The sequence below is a fragment of the Crinia signifera genome, chromosome 1 (assembly GCF_055691185.1).
Source record: "Crinia signifera chromosome 1, ASM5569118v1, whole genome shotgun sequence".
NCBI classification, from domain to species: Eukaryota; Metazoa; Chordata; class Amphibia; order Anura; family Myobatrachidae; genus Crinia; species Crinia signifera.
Window position 1 is genome coordinate 455,492,727 of NC_139217.1, and position 17,221 is coordinate 455,509,947.

General features: G+C 46.3%; 1 protein-coding gene across 5 annotated transcripts in view; it reads left to right on the top strand.

Moving 5' to 3' along the window:
• The window catches only part of SMAD4 (SMAD family member 4), a 29,573-nt gene extending 12,778 nt beyond the window's left edge, over positions 1–16,795 (top strand). For 3 of the 5 annotated variants that reach the window (XM_083155194.1, XM_083155196.1, XM_083155195.1), the window contains 7 exons: positions 42–161; positions 728–841; positions 3,197–3,247; positions 4,344–4,527; positions 6,473–6,641; positions 10,425–10,563; positions 13,161–16,795. In XM_083155194.1, coding sequence (XP_083011320.1) covers positions 42–161; positions 728–841; positions 3,197–3,247; positions 4,344–4,527; positions 6,473–6,641; positions 10,425–10,563; positions 13,161–13,372 — 989 coding nt within the window. In that variant the 3' untranslated portion in view covers positions 13,373–16,795. The remainder of the gene's footprint in view (positions 1–41; positions 162–727; positions 842–3,196; positions 3,248–4,343; positions 4,528–6,472; positions 6,642–10,424; positions 10,564–13,160) is intronic. The other 2 variants (XM_083155197.1, XM_083155198.1) reach the window with 1 other exon arrangement.
• The last annotated feature ends 426 nt before the right edge of the window (positions 16,796–17,221 follow it).

Sequence of the window (17,221 nt, forward strand, 5' to 3'; positions counted from 1 at the left end):
TGCATCGATCGCAGCAGACTGAGCATGTTGTTCTCTCCTAGGTCAGCCCGCCAGTTTATTGGCAGCGACGCACTCTGACGGACTGCTACAGATTGCCTCGGTGCCTCCCCAAGGGACGCAGCAAAATGGCTTCAACGCTCAACCAGCCACATATCATCACAGTAAGTGGCTACAAGCGGTCTGCCTGTAATATTGTTGTTGGGACTGTAAGACTGCACTGGCAATGCGTGAAATACACGAACCGCAGAAGTGCAGTCGGTACAGGTTATACGTGCAGACGTGGTCTCCTTAACTATGGAGGCAGCAGGTTTTTTTTTTTGCATTGTATCGATATGCGACAGAATGCAGCCAATCCGCTCACACCGCACTGACATTAAGACTTCCTTGTGCATTGATATGCTGTATATCGGCTCACCGACAAAATGGCTGCCTCTGCTACAGGGGACATCTCCACACATAAGTAAATGCTTGCCTATCATTTCCATTCCTTGCCATTCACACATCCAGCGAGGCTTTTTCTTTTCCCTCCTCATCCCCCAACTTGTTTTGTGCAAGGCCAGTTAGGCTCATTACTCCATGATACATTGACTTAGGCCTTTTGTTGCTGCATTTTATTGCCCACTTCCATTACTGCTTTTGTGTTGGGTTTCCCACCTGAGACATATTGTCGACACAGCATCTAGACAAAGGGCTGGTTGTAGTAACCATCTTCTGTGTAATGTTGTAGACAGTACCACAACCTGGACTGGAAGTAGAACAGCAGCTTACACACCCAATATGTCTCACCACCAGAACGGACATCTTCAGCATCACCCACCCATGCCCCATCCTGGACATTACTGTAAGTTTATTTTTCCAATATTGTTTTCTAGACGTTTTATCAGAACCATCCACTTCCTTTCTTTCTTATGGGATTCTTCACACCATCTCCAAACTTGTTGTATTAGCTGGATTGAAGAGGATCTATAAGTGATTATATGTAGTGTGCAGATGTTACGGGACCGTGGCATCCTGCGGTTGCGTTAAACCGAGATTGGGAATGAACTGTTTTATACATACTAATACTCCACGTGAAGCTACAATCTAATAGTAGTTATTCTGGTCTGTGTTGCGTGACCCTGCAAAATGAGGTTAATAATCAAAGAAGTATTTGTTTGTAAATCTTATACCCCTTTAACACCAAAACCAAGGGTCCAGCCCAGGCCACTGAACACTAGTTTCGCAGCGTCTTAAAAATGTTTCATATCACAATGTGATATGCCATTACCTTCCTCTAGTGGTCTCTGAATTTCAATCACTTTGCAAATGATTCCACAAGACCATTGCGGAATAGGTGCAGTTCGACTACACAGTAGGTGATTCATAGGACGATATATTGACTTGAGGTGGATCTGAACCATATATTGTGTGCATCGCTCAGTGTATACCTGCTATCATGCTGTTCCGCTGGTCATTCCCTGCGTCGTCCAGGCAGGCCTGCTGGATGCCAATGAGATGACCCAGTGAACGACGGCATGCATTTTAAATACAGTGGCCAATGATACATTGCACTGTATTCACGTTTTCTACAGACGGTGCAATGTATTGTGATGTTGCATCACACCACCGCTGGGTACAGACCATTTATTGTGTGTACCCAGTATTGGATGCTCGCCCAGGATTGCTCAACTGTGTACAACTATAAAACGGGCTGAAGAAATAAAAGCTCTGCGCTAATTGGCTTAATAGGCACCATGAGCTATTTTCACATTCATATAACAATCATACTTGCCTACCTGACCCTCTCCATGAGGGAGAAAATGCTCTGTTCCTGGACTTCCCTGGTAATGTAGGATTGCCAGCACCTGTGGTGACACCTTTCTTATCAATTACCCAGCTCCCCACAGGTGCTGGCAATCCTACATTACCAGGGAAGTCCAGGAACAGAGCATTTTCTCACTGAAGGAGAGGGTCAGGTAGGCAACCATGATAACAATAGACAAAATATATTCATAAATATACAATTTGGTACTCTTTACCTAGAAGGGGCGCCCACGATTTTGATTGTGGGCATCGGGAACAATGTTAAATGTCCCAATTGACCCGATTTTCCATAGGGAACAATGTTAAATGGCCCAATTGACCTGATTTTCCATAGGGAACAATGTTAAATGGCCCACAGAGGCCAAATAGGCACCCTGAAGTGTGAAATGGCCCCCCCAATTGTTAACGCCACCCCACGATCAACGTCAACCCGAAGCGTGGCGAGCGGCGGCTGTACACGTCCTACGACCTTTTCATACCCCCACTATCCACGTCGGCGTGGAGTTGAGAATAGAAAGTGTGGCGAGCGGACGCGGACAGCTGTGAAGCCCGCGAGGGGACGCGTATACCTGTGAAGGTGTCCGCGGGGCTCGCCACGCTTCGGGCTCGGTGGCTCGCTGCGCTCGCCACACTTACTATTCTCAACTCCACGCCGACGTGGATAGTGGGGGTATGAAAAGGTCGTAAGACGCGTACCGCCGCCGCTCGCCACGCTTTGGGTTGACGTTAATCGTGGGGTGGCGTTAACAATTGGGGGGGCCATTTCACACTTCAGGGTGCCTATTTGGCCTCTGTGGGCCATTTAACATGGTTCCCTATGGAAAATCGCGGTCATCGCGTCGGTCGCATCGCATTCGATTTTATTAGTACATGCGATGGGTGCCCTTCTAGGTAAAGAGTACCTACAATTTTATTAGAAAATATCGATTGTTTAGGTGGCCACCTCAGTTGTATAAAACAATCACCTTTTTAATAAAACTTAAGCATAAAATAAACAGCACAAGTCGATAAAAACTTTTTATATTTTTGTTTTGTGCGTGTGAAAACTGGCTTATGGTGCGTATTAAGCCAATTAGCGCTGAGTTTTTATTTCTTCGGTCGGTTGTATTTCCTTACCTGATCCTGAACTCACGTTTGTGAGGTAAGTTTGAGGTAACTATTTGATGTGTTACACTGACACATCTAAAAAATCTGCAGCTCAGCCTAAAACCATTATAATATATATGACCGACTATATCTATTTCTATGCAAATTAGCGCCCGGGTTTCAAGTTTATCTAGTCAAGAACTATGAGACAGGCCCTATATTCACAAACACTTCTACAGCAGGTCCAATGAGATCTTGGTTTTGCATCCATTGAATAAGAAATTAAATATATATTTTTTTGTTTTAGGGCCTGTGCATAACGAACTTGCATTCCAGCCACCAATATCCAATCACCCTGGTAAGTATTTCTTTATTCTTTAAGCTAGGGGTTCTCAAACTCGGTCCTCTGGACCCCGCACAGTGCACGTTTTCCAGGTCACCCGGCAGGTGCACAGGTGCACTCATTACTCACTGACACATTTTTAAAGATCCACAGGTGGAGCTAATTATTTCACTTGTGATTCTGTGAGGAGACCTGGAAAACATGCACTGTGTGGGGTTTGAGAACCTGTGCATTAAGCTAATCTTTTTGCTTCTTTTAAGAGAAGACGTATTAAACCTTTAACCCCTTCCCGATACAGCCTGTTTTTGCCTTCCTGACAGAGGCCTTTTTTTCAAATCTGACAGGTATCACTTAAGTGGGGATAACTTTTTTTTGCTTTTACTTATCCCAGTGATTTTGAGATTGTTTTCCCGTGACACATTGTACTTTAAATTAGTGGTAAATTTTGGTCGATACAGTTTTTTTTTTTTTTTGTGAAAAATACCAAAATGTCGTAAAAAAATGGAACATTTTGCTATTTGCAAAATGTAAAATTTTCTGCTTGTGAGACAAATAATCATACCACTCAAAATTAGTTAATAACTAACAAACCATATCTAAACTTTATTATGACATCATTATTTCAACCTCCTTTAATTTTTTTTGGACACTAAGGGGCAGCAGAGTCTAAATTTTACACATCACACAGTTTAACGCTGCTTTTGGCTGTTCACGTTTGAACAGCCAATCGCAGCGATCGCCCATGACGGGGGGCATCGCTGCCCCCCCTGGGCAATGAGGGAGGATGTCTGCTGTCAGGGACAGCAGACATTGTCCCTCTGTCACCGCGTCTGTAGACGCGGTGACAATTCAAAGGCATGACGTACATTTATGCCATGTGTCGGGAAGTACATCCCGACTATGACGTAAATGTACGTCAAATGTCGGGAAGGGGTTAAGGGAGATAAAGTGAAAAATATATTTTCTCTCCCCTTCCCCCTCCCCCTCTCCCTCTCCCTCCCCCTCTCCTCCTCCCTTTATGTAGTAGAATGATGCTAGAATGGATATCCTGCAGGCTAGCATGACCTATTTGGAGCCTGATGTGGGTTACAGTATTTCTGTCCTCTTGCAGCTCCTGAATATTGGTGCTCTATTGCTTACTTTGAAATGGATGTGCAAGTGGGGGAGACCTTCAAAGTCCCTTCTAACTGCCCCATTGTCACAGTGGACGGTTACGTAGACCCATCTGGAGGCGATCGCTTCTGCCTGGGACAGCTGTCCAACGTGCACAGGACAGAAGCCATCGAGAGAGCAAGGTATGTGATATCCTAGTTACTACAGTCACAGACTGGTGTGAGCAACGCATTACTATATAGAGAGTATTTATAGTCCTTATTTATGTGGAGATGTTTGCGATGATGTTGCTGCTTTTTAGTGGATTGCTATTGTATTACTATTACATGTGCTTGTTAGAAATAACAGTATGCCAGTATATGTACTTATGGGGTGGCACAGTGGTTAGAATCGCTGCCTCACAGCACTGGGGTCAAGAGTTCGGTTCTGATCACATTCAGTGTGGCGTTTGTATATGTTCTCCCCATATTTGGTTCCCTGGTTTCCTCTGACACCTAAAGGGTGAATGTGTTATTTATACCCCTTTCAGACAGAAAACGAAATTACCGGGTGAAGCAGTTCCACCCGGTAATTTTGTGAATAACACGGGTCCTTTTTCTGTGTGAAAGGGCATACCCGTGTCGTAAAACCCGTGCCTCCGACCCTGGAATTGACTAGGGTCGAGGACACGGGATTTATGACCCGGGTTGACCCTTTCACACAGAAGAAATACCCGTGTTATTCAGCAAATTACCGGGTAGAAATTTTCAACATGGTAATTTCTTCTTCTGTGTGAAGGGGGGTCAGGCTGCTCCTGGCAAAATGACACAGCATTTGAAATGCTGTGTATTTGCTGGGAATTTCAGACTTTTCTGTCTGAAAGGGGTATGATATGGCACAGCAGGGAGATAAAGAGCACAAATGCCCACTGGTGTGAGTGATAATCCAATAGCAGGGACTTTCCCCGTACTCTCATGCTGGCGGTGGTTACTGTCCCCACGTTAGGTAGTGTGCTGATCAGATGCAGTCCCCTCTCATTGATTCTGTGCAGCCAATCAGACCACTATGATTCCATGCAGTGAAGCTGCAGCAGGGCCGCAAAGAATCCAAGCAGCTGTTGCTGACCGGTGACAGCTGTGCTCTGTGTGCCACCGTGCTGTAGTTAATTTGTACTAGGTGGTCCTAATATCTGAGTCGGTTTTGCCCTCTCACAGGCCTGTATAACATAGGGCTTGTCTGCTATTGTCTTGCAGCTACTTAAAATGATCCATCATTGTGCGTTTTAGAGCTAGCAAATGCTCATGAAAGAGAAGCTAAATGTGCTTAGCTGGCTTGAATAGTGCTGTTATACAATCATGGGTAAATGTATGAAGCCTGGAGACGTGGTAATCTATACCCATAAAGAACGTTATGTGCCGGGTGATAATGCACCAGCCAATCAGCTCCTAGCGGTCAATTTACATATTGGAGTTGATTGGCTGGTGCATTATCACCTTGCACATGATGTTCTTTATGGGGATTGATAACACTTCTCCATACAGAGACCCCTTAGTGACCTCTTTATTTGGTACACCAGACTAATACATGGCACCTGCTCAGACCCAGAACAACATGGCATGGATTTAACCAGTTGGTGGCAACATTACTTAGAGCACCTGGCACACGGTGACCCGATAGAACCACACAGCTGCTGCCAATCTCTTATCCCCCCACATCTCAGAGCTGCTCTAATGTACTGATATCTGGTGTCTGCGGAGAACACGGATCTCGTCCAGATGTCGGTGGAACCAGTATGAGATAATGTGTGCATCGTGACATGACGCAATATCCTGCTAGAAGCTTCCTCTGATAGCCGGACTGTAGCTATAGAAGGATACGCAGGATCAGCAATAATACTCAGCTGGCTGTGATAGTTAGACGGTGCTCGATGGCCTAATGTGTGCCAAGTAAATATCCCCTGCACAATGACATCACTGCAAGCAGCCATAGCCGCATACACAGGCAAATTCTAACCACCGTCTCTGGGGACGACAGGAATGGAGCAATGCTGTAGTCTGGACATCTGGATTTCTGTTTGTAGTGTCGGCGTTTGATGCTCTGCTATTGGTCGGACTTTGGCTTATGATATTAATATCTCCTTACACACAGGTTACACATTGGGAAAGGTGTCCAGCTGGAGTGTAAAGGAGAAGGGGATGTGTGGGTTCGGTGTCTCAGCGACCACGCCGTCTTCGTACAGAGCTACTACCTGGACAGGGAAGCCGGACGTGCGCCTGGAGACGCCGTCCACAAGATTTATCCAAGCGCCTACATTAAGGTAACACTATGATCTCTGCCAGCGGTTCATTGTAAATCGCAAGGTCCTGTTGTTCCACCGGATCTAAATGATCCGAAATAATCCATATATGGCCGTCTGCTTACAATGATCCCTATGCACTTACAGGCTGTCTAGTCTAGAGTGCAGGTTCTCTTGTCATTGGAGTCTGCATCGTCACCATGTACTATGGACATTGGAGTGGTGTCGTCTATTGCAGATGCTAGGTTTTGTGTTTACTGGGTAATCCGTATGGCAGCTCTCCCCCATGGGAATGTGCTCTGTGTGTGCGTGTGTGTATCGGTGTGTAGGAGATAATGATCATAGGCCAGCCCTGTATGGAGCGGTGTTATTTGCTCCAGAAGTTCCAGATCATAAGAAAACAGAACGTCCACCATCAATGTAATCCGAGCATTTTATCTTTGTCATTGTCCAGGGTTTGTGCTGCTTGAAGTGGCCCCAGCGTCTGTGAACATTGCTAATTGGCAGAGGTGTAATTATAAGATTGCATTGTCGGTGGATAGGTCATTGTGCCCGTCCCTGGAGTCTACAAGGCAGCTAGAGGCGTAGTGATAACAATACCCCATACTTGGTGTGGCCAGAACAGTTGGGCCTCCTGTTACAATGCTGGCACCTATTTAGTATAATGCTTTCTGTGCCTGCGCATAATCCCAGACACGCAATAACGCTGGCCCTGGGAATTGATCAAGTTATCGGGTGATCACGGCACGCACTGCGGAGGAACAAAATGGGCTGTAATAGAATAATTTGGCTGCATTACGGTATCGGCCCATTTCGTTCTTTCGAAAAATGATCAAGGCGAATGGGCCTATGCTATACAGATGGAGCGCTTTTAACCTTTGCAGGGGCTGGCGGTCGGATAGCCAGCCGCCGGATATGGATACGCGCACATGAGACGCACGTGCATCCCCTTCAACCGGAGCTCCCCCCAGGTCCCCGCCGCCTCGTCGTGGGTACCCAGCGTCGTCCCGCAACTCCCCACGCCCCCCCCCCCCCCCCCTAATGGGCAGGGTTTGTGTCCCAGCCTGCACGGTAATTGGGACGTGCGTGCGTGTGGGACGCTCGCGCATCCCAGCGAGGTGGAGCGCCGGCTCGACAGCGGGGGCATTCTGGCGAGCCCCAGCTCTGAACGAGAGGCGCTGTATGTACAGTATGTAGCCTTTGATGATCCAGAATAAAATAAAAGACCTGGTCACAAATCCAGCGTGGTAATGATTATATGACCTTATGTAAGATTCCATTGTTACCTCTCTGTGGTCACTTCTGGCTGATTTCATAACCGTTTTAGCAGGTACACATGTCCTCCGTTGCTAGTGGATACTACCCGGTTACCGATAGCTCTGCAGCTGCCGAATCCTGGCTGGAATCGCACTTTTACAGCTTTTGACTGCGTTCCCAGGTTCCGGCTCCGGCCTCCTGCCGCCTGTGAATTATTATGATGAATCGTTGTCTGATAGCACAATGGAGTATAGACCGTTGCAATTCATAGGTGGCACGTGACCACGACCAAGCCGGAACCATGGAACTCTGTCATAGATTGTACATTATAAGCCGCTACAGCAAAGTCTGTTATTTATTAACCCTTTCTGAACACAGCGGTTGCATTGGGTTAAGGGCAGAACCACCCAAACCAATCCTAGTTATTATATGTAGAACTCTTGTGGTGAATGGGTTTATCTACTGTTCATATAATACTTAGATTTTCCTGTTTATGGCTGCGCCGAGTACAGAAACAAATATGCAAAACAGGAAACCGTGACCTACAGTTGCATACAATAAAGCACAGGTTCTCAAAGTCGGTCCTCAGGACCCCACGCACAGTGCATGTTTTGCAGGTCCCCTCACAGAATCACAAGTGAAATAATTAGTCCCACCTGTGGATCTTTTCAAATGTGTCAGTGAGTAATGCGTGCACCTGCCGGGTGACCTGGAAAATGTGAACTGTGTGGGTGTGGTAGAACACTGTGTGGGTGTGGTAGAACACTGTGTGGGTGTGGTAGGACACTGTGTGGGTGTGGTATGACACTGTGTGGGTGTGATAGAACACTGTGTGGGTGTGGTATGACACTGTGTGGGTGTGGTATGACACTGTGTGGGTGTGGTATGACACTGTGTGGGTGTGGTATAACACCCCGACAGTCAGGATTCCGACAGTCATTAGCCTGACATCGGAATCCCGACTGCCCGGATTCAGACAGCGGGGGGAGCACAACAAAGCCCCTTGCGGCCACGGTGGCTCGCTATGGTTACCACCTATTCTATTCTCCCTCTATAGGGGTCGTGGACCCCACAAGGAAGAATAGCCGCTGCCCGTCTGTCGGGCTTTTGGCAGTCGGGATTACAACGTCGGTGTAATGACTGTGAGAATCCCGACTGCCGGTCAGTCATCCAGCACCTGAACGGTGTGTGGGGTCCTGAGGACCGAGTTTGAGAACCCCTGCAATAGCTTTTATAAGTACAGGTTATGTAACCTAGCTGCATTAGCAGACACCACTGATTATATTAGGGTGGCAGGGATATAATGAGTGCACGGATAACAGATTTAGTAGTGTCTTGTGTGAGATACGGTCGTATTTTGGATATGTTTTTTAGATGCATGTAACCTGATTCGGTGGGAATGGAACCCATGACCTCAGCGCTGTGGGGCAGTAATGTAACCATTACACCGTCCGTACTGCCCCGTATATATAACACATGGTGGGGATAGAACCCATGACCTCAGCGCTGTGAGGCAGTAATGCTAACCATTACACCATCCGTACTGCCCTGTATATATAACACATGGTGGGGATAGAACCCATGACCTCAGCGCTGTGAGGCAGTAATGTAACCATTACACCATCCATACTGCCCCGTATATATAACACATGGTGGGGATAGAACCCATGACCTCAGTGCTGTGTGGCAGCAATGCTAACCATTACACCATCCGTACTGCCCCGTATATATAACACATGGTGGGGATAGAACCCATGACCTCAGTGCTGTGAGGCAGTAATGTAACCATTACACCATTCGTACTGCCCCGTATATATAACACATGGTGAGGATAGAACCCATGACCTCAGCGCTGTGGGGCAGTGATGCTAACCATTACACCATCCGTACTGCCCCGTATATATAACACATGGTGGGGATAGAACCCATGACCTCAGCGCTGTGGGGCAGTAATGCTAACCATTACACCATCCGTACTGCCCCGTGTATATAACACATGGTGGGGATAGAACCCATGACCTCAGCGCTGTGGGGCAGTAATGCTAACCATTTCACCGTCCTTGCTGCCCCATTATACAAATGTCGGCCCTTAGGTGGGAATTCAGTTCCCTGCCATGTGCTCGGTTGCACACGTACCTGAGAATTCTAGTACGGCTATGGGGAGCGAGGGGAACATGTGTGGTGGTTGTGTCTGACGTTCTAACAGAATTCTGCAGACATATTTCAGAATTGCTGCATCCAACTTACACAATGTCTGGAGAACCTGCCAATATTCCCAGTGTCACTGGCTTGTGTCCCTGGCCAGTTGTGAATGTTACATGTAAGAGTATAATGTAAACTTAACGTCCACAACAAGCCAGATGCCTGATTTCATGGTGTAGCTGCTCTACACTGATGAATGCCAATTACTGATAGGGTTCTAGGGTTTATTTGCATATTTCCTGCATATACATTGACTGGTTCATTACTGGTGAGCTGTGCCCGATTCCACAGAAAAGATCCTTCAGGACTGTATATTACTAATGCCCTCTCCGCTCCCTGCTCTAGGTGTTCGATTTACGTCAGTGTCACCGACAAATGCAGCAGCAAGCAGCCACCGCGCAGGCGGCAGCCGCAGCACAGGCCGCGGCAGTAGCTGGGAATATACCTGGACCGGGATCTGTTGGTGGGATTGCACCGGCCATCAGTAAGTGACTTCCCGCTATGTAGACTTGTGTCAGACTCTTATACAGGTAATCTTGTAACAAAGCGTGCCTGTACTATATGAATACCCCCTGTCGCTGGCCGTTCTCTGGGCTGTGCGGGTGCCGGCATCGGCTGCCTGGTCTTGTAGGTCATCACATATGGCATCTCTATTGCCGCATTGCATGAGGATATTCTGGTTCACATACAGTGATGCGAAGCTCGCAGCGCTGCGTGTAATTTTAAGCCTGTGGACCCCCCCCCCCTGCATGCCTAATTCGCCTGCATAGACATCCATTCGCAGCCTTGTGGGCGAGTACCACATCATTCGATGGTTGCCGACTATCGAATGATGTGGAACGTGCACACAAAACTAAGACTCTCAGGTATCTTAGCTTTGCGTGCGCCCTGTGCGAGGACAGGACGGGCGCCATCTGGTGATGTCAACTGCCCACCCCCGGCAGCACCAACCAATGGGAACACCCATGAAACGCGGGTGTTACCATTGGCTCGTCTTATGGGAGACGAACGAAAACAAGCCAACATTATTCAATGTATATACTGCCTCGGTGCAGGGGAGGGTCGGCTTTACACTAAACCAGGTGTTATCAACCTGGTGAACCAAATATACAATTATAAAACGAATTGGTACTTGTTTCCTATCTGGGCGCCCAGGTTTTCTACGTACGGCACCGTAATGAAATCTGATTGCATCGCATCGTACACATACACGATATTGAACGATGCGATGCGATCCGATTCGATTTCCCATAGGAAACAATGTGAAATGGCTCAATTTAGCCAAATTATCATAGGAACAATAGTAAATGGGCCAAAAACACCCCTGAACATTGAAATGTCCCCCCAAAAGTAGTTGACGCCACCCCGCCATCAACGTGAACCCGAAGCGTGCCGAGCGCAGCGAGCCCGCGAGGGGCGGCGGTGGTACGCGTCCTCCGACCTTTTCATGCCCTACTATCCACTAGGGCGTGGAGTGAGAATAGAATAGTGTGGCGAGCGCAGCGAGCCACCGAGCCCGAAGCGTGGCGAGCGCAGCGAGCCCCGCGAGGGGACGCGGATACCTTCACAGGTAAACGCGTCCCCTCGCGGGCTTCCCAGGTGTCCATGGCGACGCGGACGCGGTATGTGTACGATGCGATGCGATCAGATTTCTCTACGGAGAATAGCATGGTGCGCAATTAACTTAGCGGGCGCCCAGATAGGAAACAAGTACCAACGAATTTAGTGAAGCGCCCCACTAATGGGTAAAATAAAAAAATCAGAGTATACGATACCCTCTATGGTCTTCAATCCAAGGTTCAAGTGTCTTTTAACCTCTTTTTGTCCTCCAGTATCTCACGAATATAAAACTTAAACACAGAAAAATGCACAAAACAATAAGCAAAGTCCTTCTAGGGGAGGTGGATTTTAATGTTCTATAAACCCGGCGTTGTTCTATGTTGTAAAGGGTGCACCACGTGTTTTTCAAGCAGGAATATAACTTGCATGTATGCTTACATGTGCTCAGGGGGTATCCAACTTATCAAGGTTTCTTTAGTTTAATGAAAATCCACTCCACACACACTCAAACGTCATGCCAATATTCACAAGGTGCTTACTTTCAATAATGCGGTTCTCCTCTCATAAAGGTATCTTATGTTCTCATAAAAAACGATTGTGCCTCCATATGTTGGTGAATACCAAAAAGACTTTATTTAATAGTAAAATAAATACACTACCACATGCAGCATCTTCCTATACCATGTCCTGTTGCACTGGGAGCGAAAGAAGTGCAACAGAACTTGGTATAGGAAGATGCTACATGTGGTAGTGCACCCTTACATGGCTCATTCAGTTTCCGGTGCTTTGGGCCCGACACCTTACCGTTTCTAATAGAAATCCAGGTACTTGTGTATTATCACGGAACCCCCGATTTCCATCGTAGGGCATTGTATCGGTCGCATGCGATCCGACCCGATTTTTAATTGTACATGCACCCTGATGGGTGATTCCTATGTTAAATGCACCCCCAGACCCGATTTTTAATTGTACAGCCACCCTGATGGGTGATTACTATGTTAAATGCACCCCCATTTTTAACGCCACCCCCACTATCACCGCCAACCCGAAGCGTGGTGAGCGCAGCGGTAACCGTCCTCTGACCTTTTCATACCCCCACTATCCACGTCGGCGTGGAGTTGATTTTATATAGTGTGGCGTGCGCAGCGAGCCACCGAGCCCGAAGCGTGGTGAGTGAACGTGGATTACTTCACATGTATTCCGCATCCCCTCGCGGGGCTCGATGGGCACGCCACGCTTCGGGCTCGCTGCGCTCGCCACACTATATAAAATCAACTCCTCGCCGACGTGGATAGTTGGGGTATGAAATGGTCGTTGGACGCGTACCGACACTGCGCTCTCCACGCTTCGGGTTGGCGTTGCTAGTGGGGTGGCATTAACAATGGGGGGCATTTAACATAGTAATCACCCATCAGGGTGGCTGTGCAATGTAAAATCGGCTTGCATCGCATGCCATTATAAACCTATCCTAGCATTTGTTTCACGTACAGAGCCGCTAACAATGTCTGTGTTCCACCCCAGGTCTTTCGGCGGCTGCGGGAATTGGCGTTGATGACCTCCGCAGATTATGCATCCTGCGGATGAGTTTTGTGAAGGGCTGGGGCCCTGATTACCCAAGACAGAGTATAAAGGAGACCCCATGCTGGATAGAAATCCACTTACACCGCGCCCTCCAGCTCTTGGACGAAGTCCTTCACACCATGCCTATTGCGGACCCGCAACCTCTGGACTGACAGCCCCCCACCCCCAATAGGAACCCATCACAAATGTATCCGTTACATTGTCAAGATTGAGGACTGAAAAGCGCAGTCATCTTTGTAATCATGAAAATATATATAAATAGATATATATAAATTTATGCACATAGCCTTTACTCCTGCTTACTCCAAGTCACGGTTTACATTTACATTTGTGGCCCTGTTACCTTTTTTAAATGAAAAAACGTGATTTTACACTTTTTTTTTTTTTTTTTTGGTAACCGAAGCAAAGTGTTTTATCTGGTCTAAGTCGGATCGCTTCCTGGGATGGAACGTGTGTCGGAAGGGTGCCTCGTTGCCTGCTAAGCTTTTTACAGATGTTTGAGACCCTTAAAATAAATGACTGAGACAGAGGCCTTGCGCATGAAATATTTGTTAGTTGCAATCCGCGACATTTGTATCCTGCAGGAGCCCCAGGGTTAGGGGGGGAGGATTCAATGAGCCGCACATTAATGATGTCACGCCCAGTGTTACCCGCAGGCCAAAGGGCAGCGTTATTTCTGCCTTAGTAGCCCGCTACCTACAAGGCCGCACATTGCGCTTATTTGAATCTGCCTCTAATTGTAAGTGTACAATATAGATTGATAGCCACCATTTGCAGTGACAGCAGTTTTGACACGGTTACGTGTCCGTCAGCGGTGTCGACGCACTGAATCCATTGCTTTGGTAATTCTTGCTCAGCAGGTAAAGTATGTCACTACAGCCAAAATGTCTGTAGTCTGTTTCATAGAATATAATGTTTCGGTTTGGTTAATTTTATAATTAGCTGCCGTGTATCATAGGCCCTTATTCTGGTTCACTCGCAAAGGCAAATTCCTTCTCAAATGTTCAAAACCATGTGCACTGCAGGTGGGGCAGATGAGAATTAAATTTGGGTGGGATTTTACTTTAAAGTGAGATCTATATTGCAGTGTAGAAATAAAGCAGCCAGTATTTACCCTGCACAGAAACAAAATAATTCACCCGAATCTAACTCTCTGCACATGTTACATCTGTTCCCCCCCCCCCCACCCCCTGCAGTGCACATGGGTTTGTCCATTTGAAAAGGAATTTGCCTTTGCGAGTGAACCAGAATAAGGGCCATAGTTTCATCATTGTCTAGGTCGACATGGTTTTTTGTCAAAGTTGACACTTGAATTGTGGACCCTCCAATAAGTGTACCACTTAACTGGTCATGTTTCGGCCCAGTTTACTGTTCCCAATCCTAGTCCACGTGAATGGTAAAGTAGGAAACCGTTTAAAAAATGTTAAAAAATTTATGTCTATTTTTTTTTGCTTGTGACCGATCATCCGGATTCTTTAGCCAACAACACTTTTTGTTTTTTTTGCGCCACGTGTGAGGGATTTTTATGTAAGTATAATTTTTGTAACCCTTTCAGCATTGGGCCCGTGGTTCCCACACCAGTGGCACACACCACTCAGTTCAAAGGCCTCTTAATGGGACAACTCAAGTTTACTGTTTTATGCTACCCACTTATTATGCCTGATGGGCTTTTGTGTGTGATAAAACCAAATAACCGGTGTAGCTCAGAAAGCGATTAATACACTAAACTGTTTTGGATCTGTATACGCTGTATTAAAGGGCAATAAAGCTGCCGCGGCCCCTGTTGATGCTCTTGGAACTCTTCAAACTCGCCGGTAGAGTTTTCGCCTGCCTGAGCTGCCATGAAGATCAGGCGGCTGTGGATAACCGCGATGGAGCAAATCTCTTGTGTTGCCCGTTATCTCTATACAAGATGGCTGCTTATTGGTGCATCATAGCCAATAGTAACCTATTAATATAGCAACATTGCAGAGCCATGAGGTCTTCAGCGTACTCTGCTTCTGGTTTCAGTTTTTTGCACAGGCCCATTAAGATATGAATTCATTAATATTTGTCCAGTCGGGCTGTGTGGGGGCCGCTGGTGCACTTTAAATAAAAGTTGGGATGCCAGATCTTGGGAGTATTTTTTTTTTTGGCCTATGTTTGTGACGAGGTAAAAACAAAAAGTTTTTAACAAAATGTCTAAAAGGTAGTAAGTCCGTGAGGTGAGATTTCTGGGGGCATATCCGGATATAACTGATGTGATATAGGGAAATGGCGTTCCTTGTTGCGGCTTCCAACCATTCTATTAAATGATAAACACTCATTTTATCGCCAATTCTGTTAGAGCGGTTCTTGGGTAACTTTGTGCTGCTTACTCATTATGGCATCGAGTTTGTTACATGGCTATGGGTCATTGGGTCGACAATGTCGACACCTGAAATAGGTCAAAATTATAACATCGACAGGGTTGGACTTCAAGGTCTACACAGTCATTAGTTCGACAATGGGATGGTTGACATGAGTTTTTAATGGTTTTTGTCCCGAATGTCGACATAGGCAGTGTTGACGCCGTGTGCTGCACTCGCTTTGGACACGGTGCCTCGCTGCGCTTGGCGCACTATTTTATTCTCCTACCGCGCCATAGTGGATGGTAGGGTATGAAATACCGCCTGTCTGCTCAAAAAAAAAAAAAATCCCCATGTCGGCCTTTTGACTGTCGGAATTCCCATTATCGACCAAATGCTTGTCGACCTCAGCCATGCCGACCTATTTCAGGTGTTGACATAAGCCGTGTCGACCTTCAGTAGTCAACCCAATGTATGTCGACCTGGTGACCGTAACCCTGTTACATTGAGTGTTAATGTCTGAGCTCCACGGGCGAGAAACCAGAAAAACACAAAATGCAACATTAACAGCGCAACGGATGGCTGGTTTGGTGGCTGCAAAATTCAGCAACCCCCCCAAATACCCTAAATTCCTTCAAATACCCTTGATTTTTATTTTTGGTGGCTTTTAGAGCGGTTTCCCACTCTACAGTATGTGTCGGAACTATAGCTTTATTAGGTTGGCACCCACTCTCTAGAGCCCCTACTCCGCTGATGATTGACAGGGGTAGGGGGATCAAAACTGGCCCCAGAAGGACGTAAGACTTTGCAAGCACATACAAAACATTTATGCAATTGTAAATGCCAGAACCGTGCAAATGTGTATTAAAACGGAATTCCGAATCTCTTTTGCAAACTGTTTCTTATTGTATATACCATATTTTTTTTTTTAAGTTGCCTATTTGTCTTAACCTGTACTTGTTTTACACAAGAAAATCCTACGTACACCGCATTCTGGGTCTCGTCATCAAGTGACGGCCTTGTGTATATATATAAAAATGAGTCACAGTGGTATAACATATTCATCAGAGAGGGTATGTATGCTTTTTATCTAGATGTTAGTACCACAACATACCTGATTGCATTATGTGGTTAAACTTTTATATACTGCATCAGTTGTAGTGTCTTTTATTTGTTGACTTGTAAAGTAGAAAGTGACTTGTGTTCTAACAGATTACTAATTCTCAATAAACTGCTATTTGTTTATTACACTTGTCTTTTCTTATTCAGGACAATTCTGTCCATGCTGTGCTGGACTTCTACGGGTATATATTTATATTTCACAGATTTTTTTTTTTTTTTTGACAAAAATCAGCGGAAATGGAGTATACTGTATACTAGAGATGTGCAGGTTGTGATTTACTCTGATTTCAAAGCAGGATCTTATTGGCTATCAACTGTCAACAACTGTCATGTGATATGGGATAGCCAATAAGATCCTGCTTTGAAATCCGAGTAAATAACAACCTGCACATCTCTAGTATATACCCAGCGATATCCGCCCGATGGCATACACACTTGACAGGGGGGGCCCTAAATGCGTGTGTCTCATCCATAATGTTCTCCGTCGTCCTACAGATGGAGCACATTGACTACACTGAGGTAATTGTTGATGATATTAATTGTACACCCTAA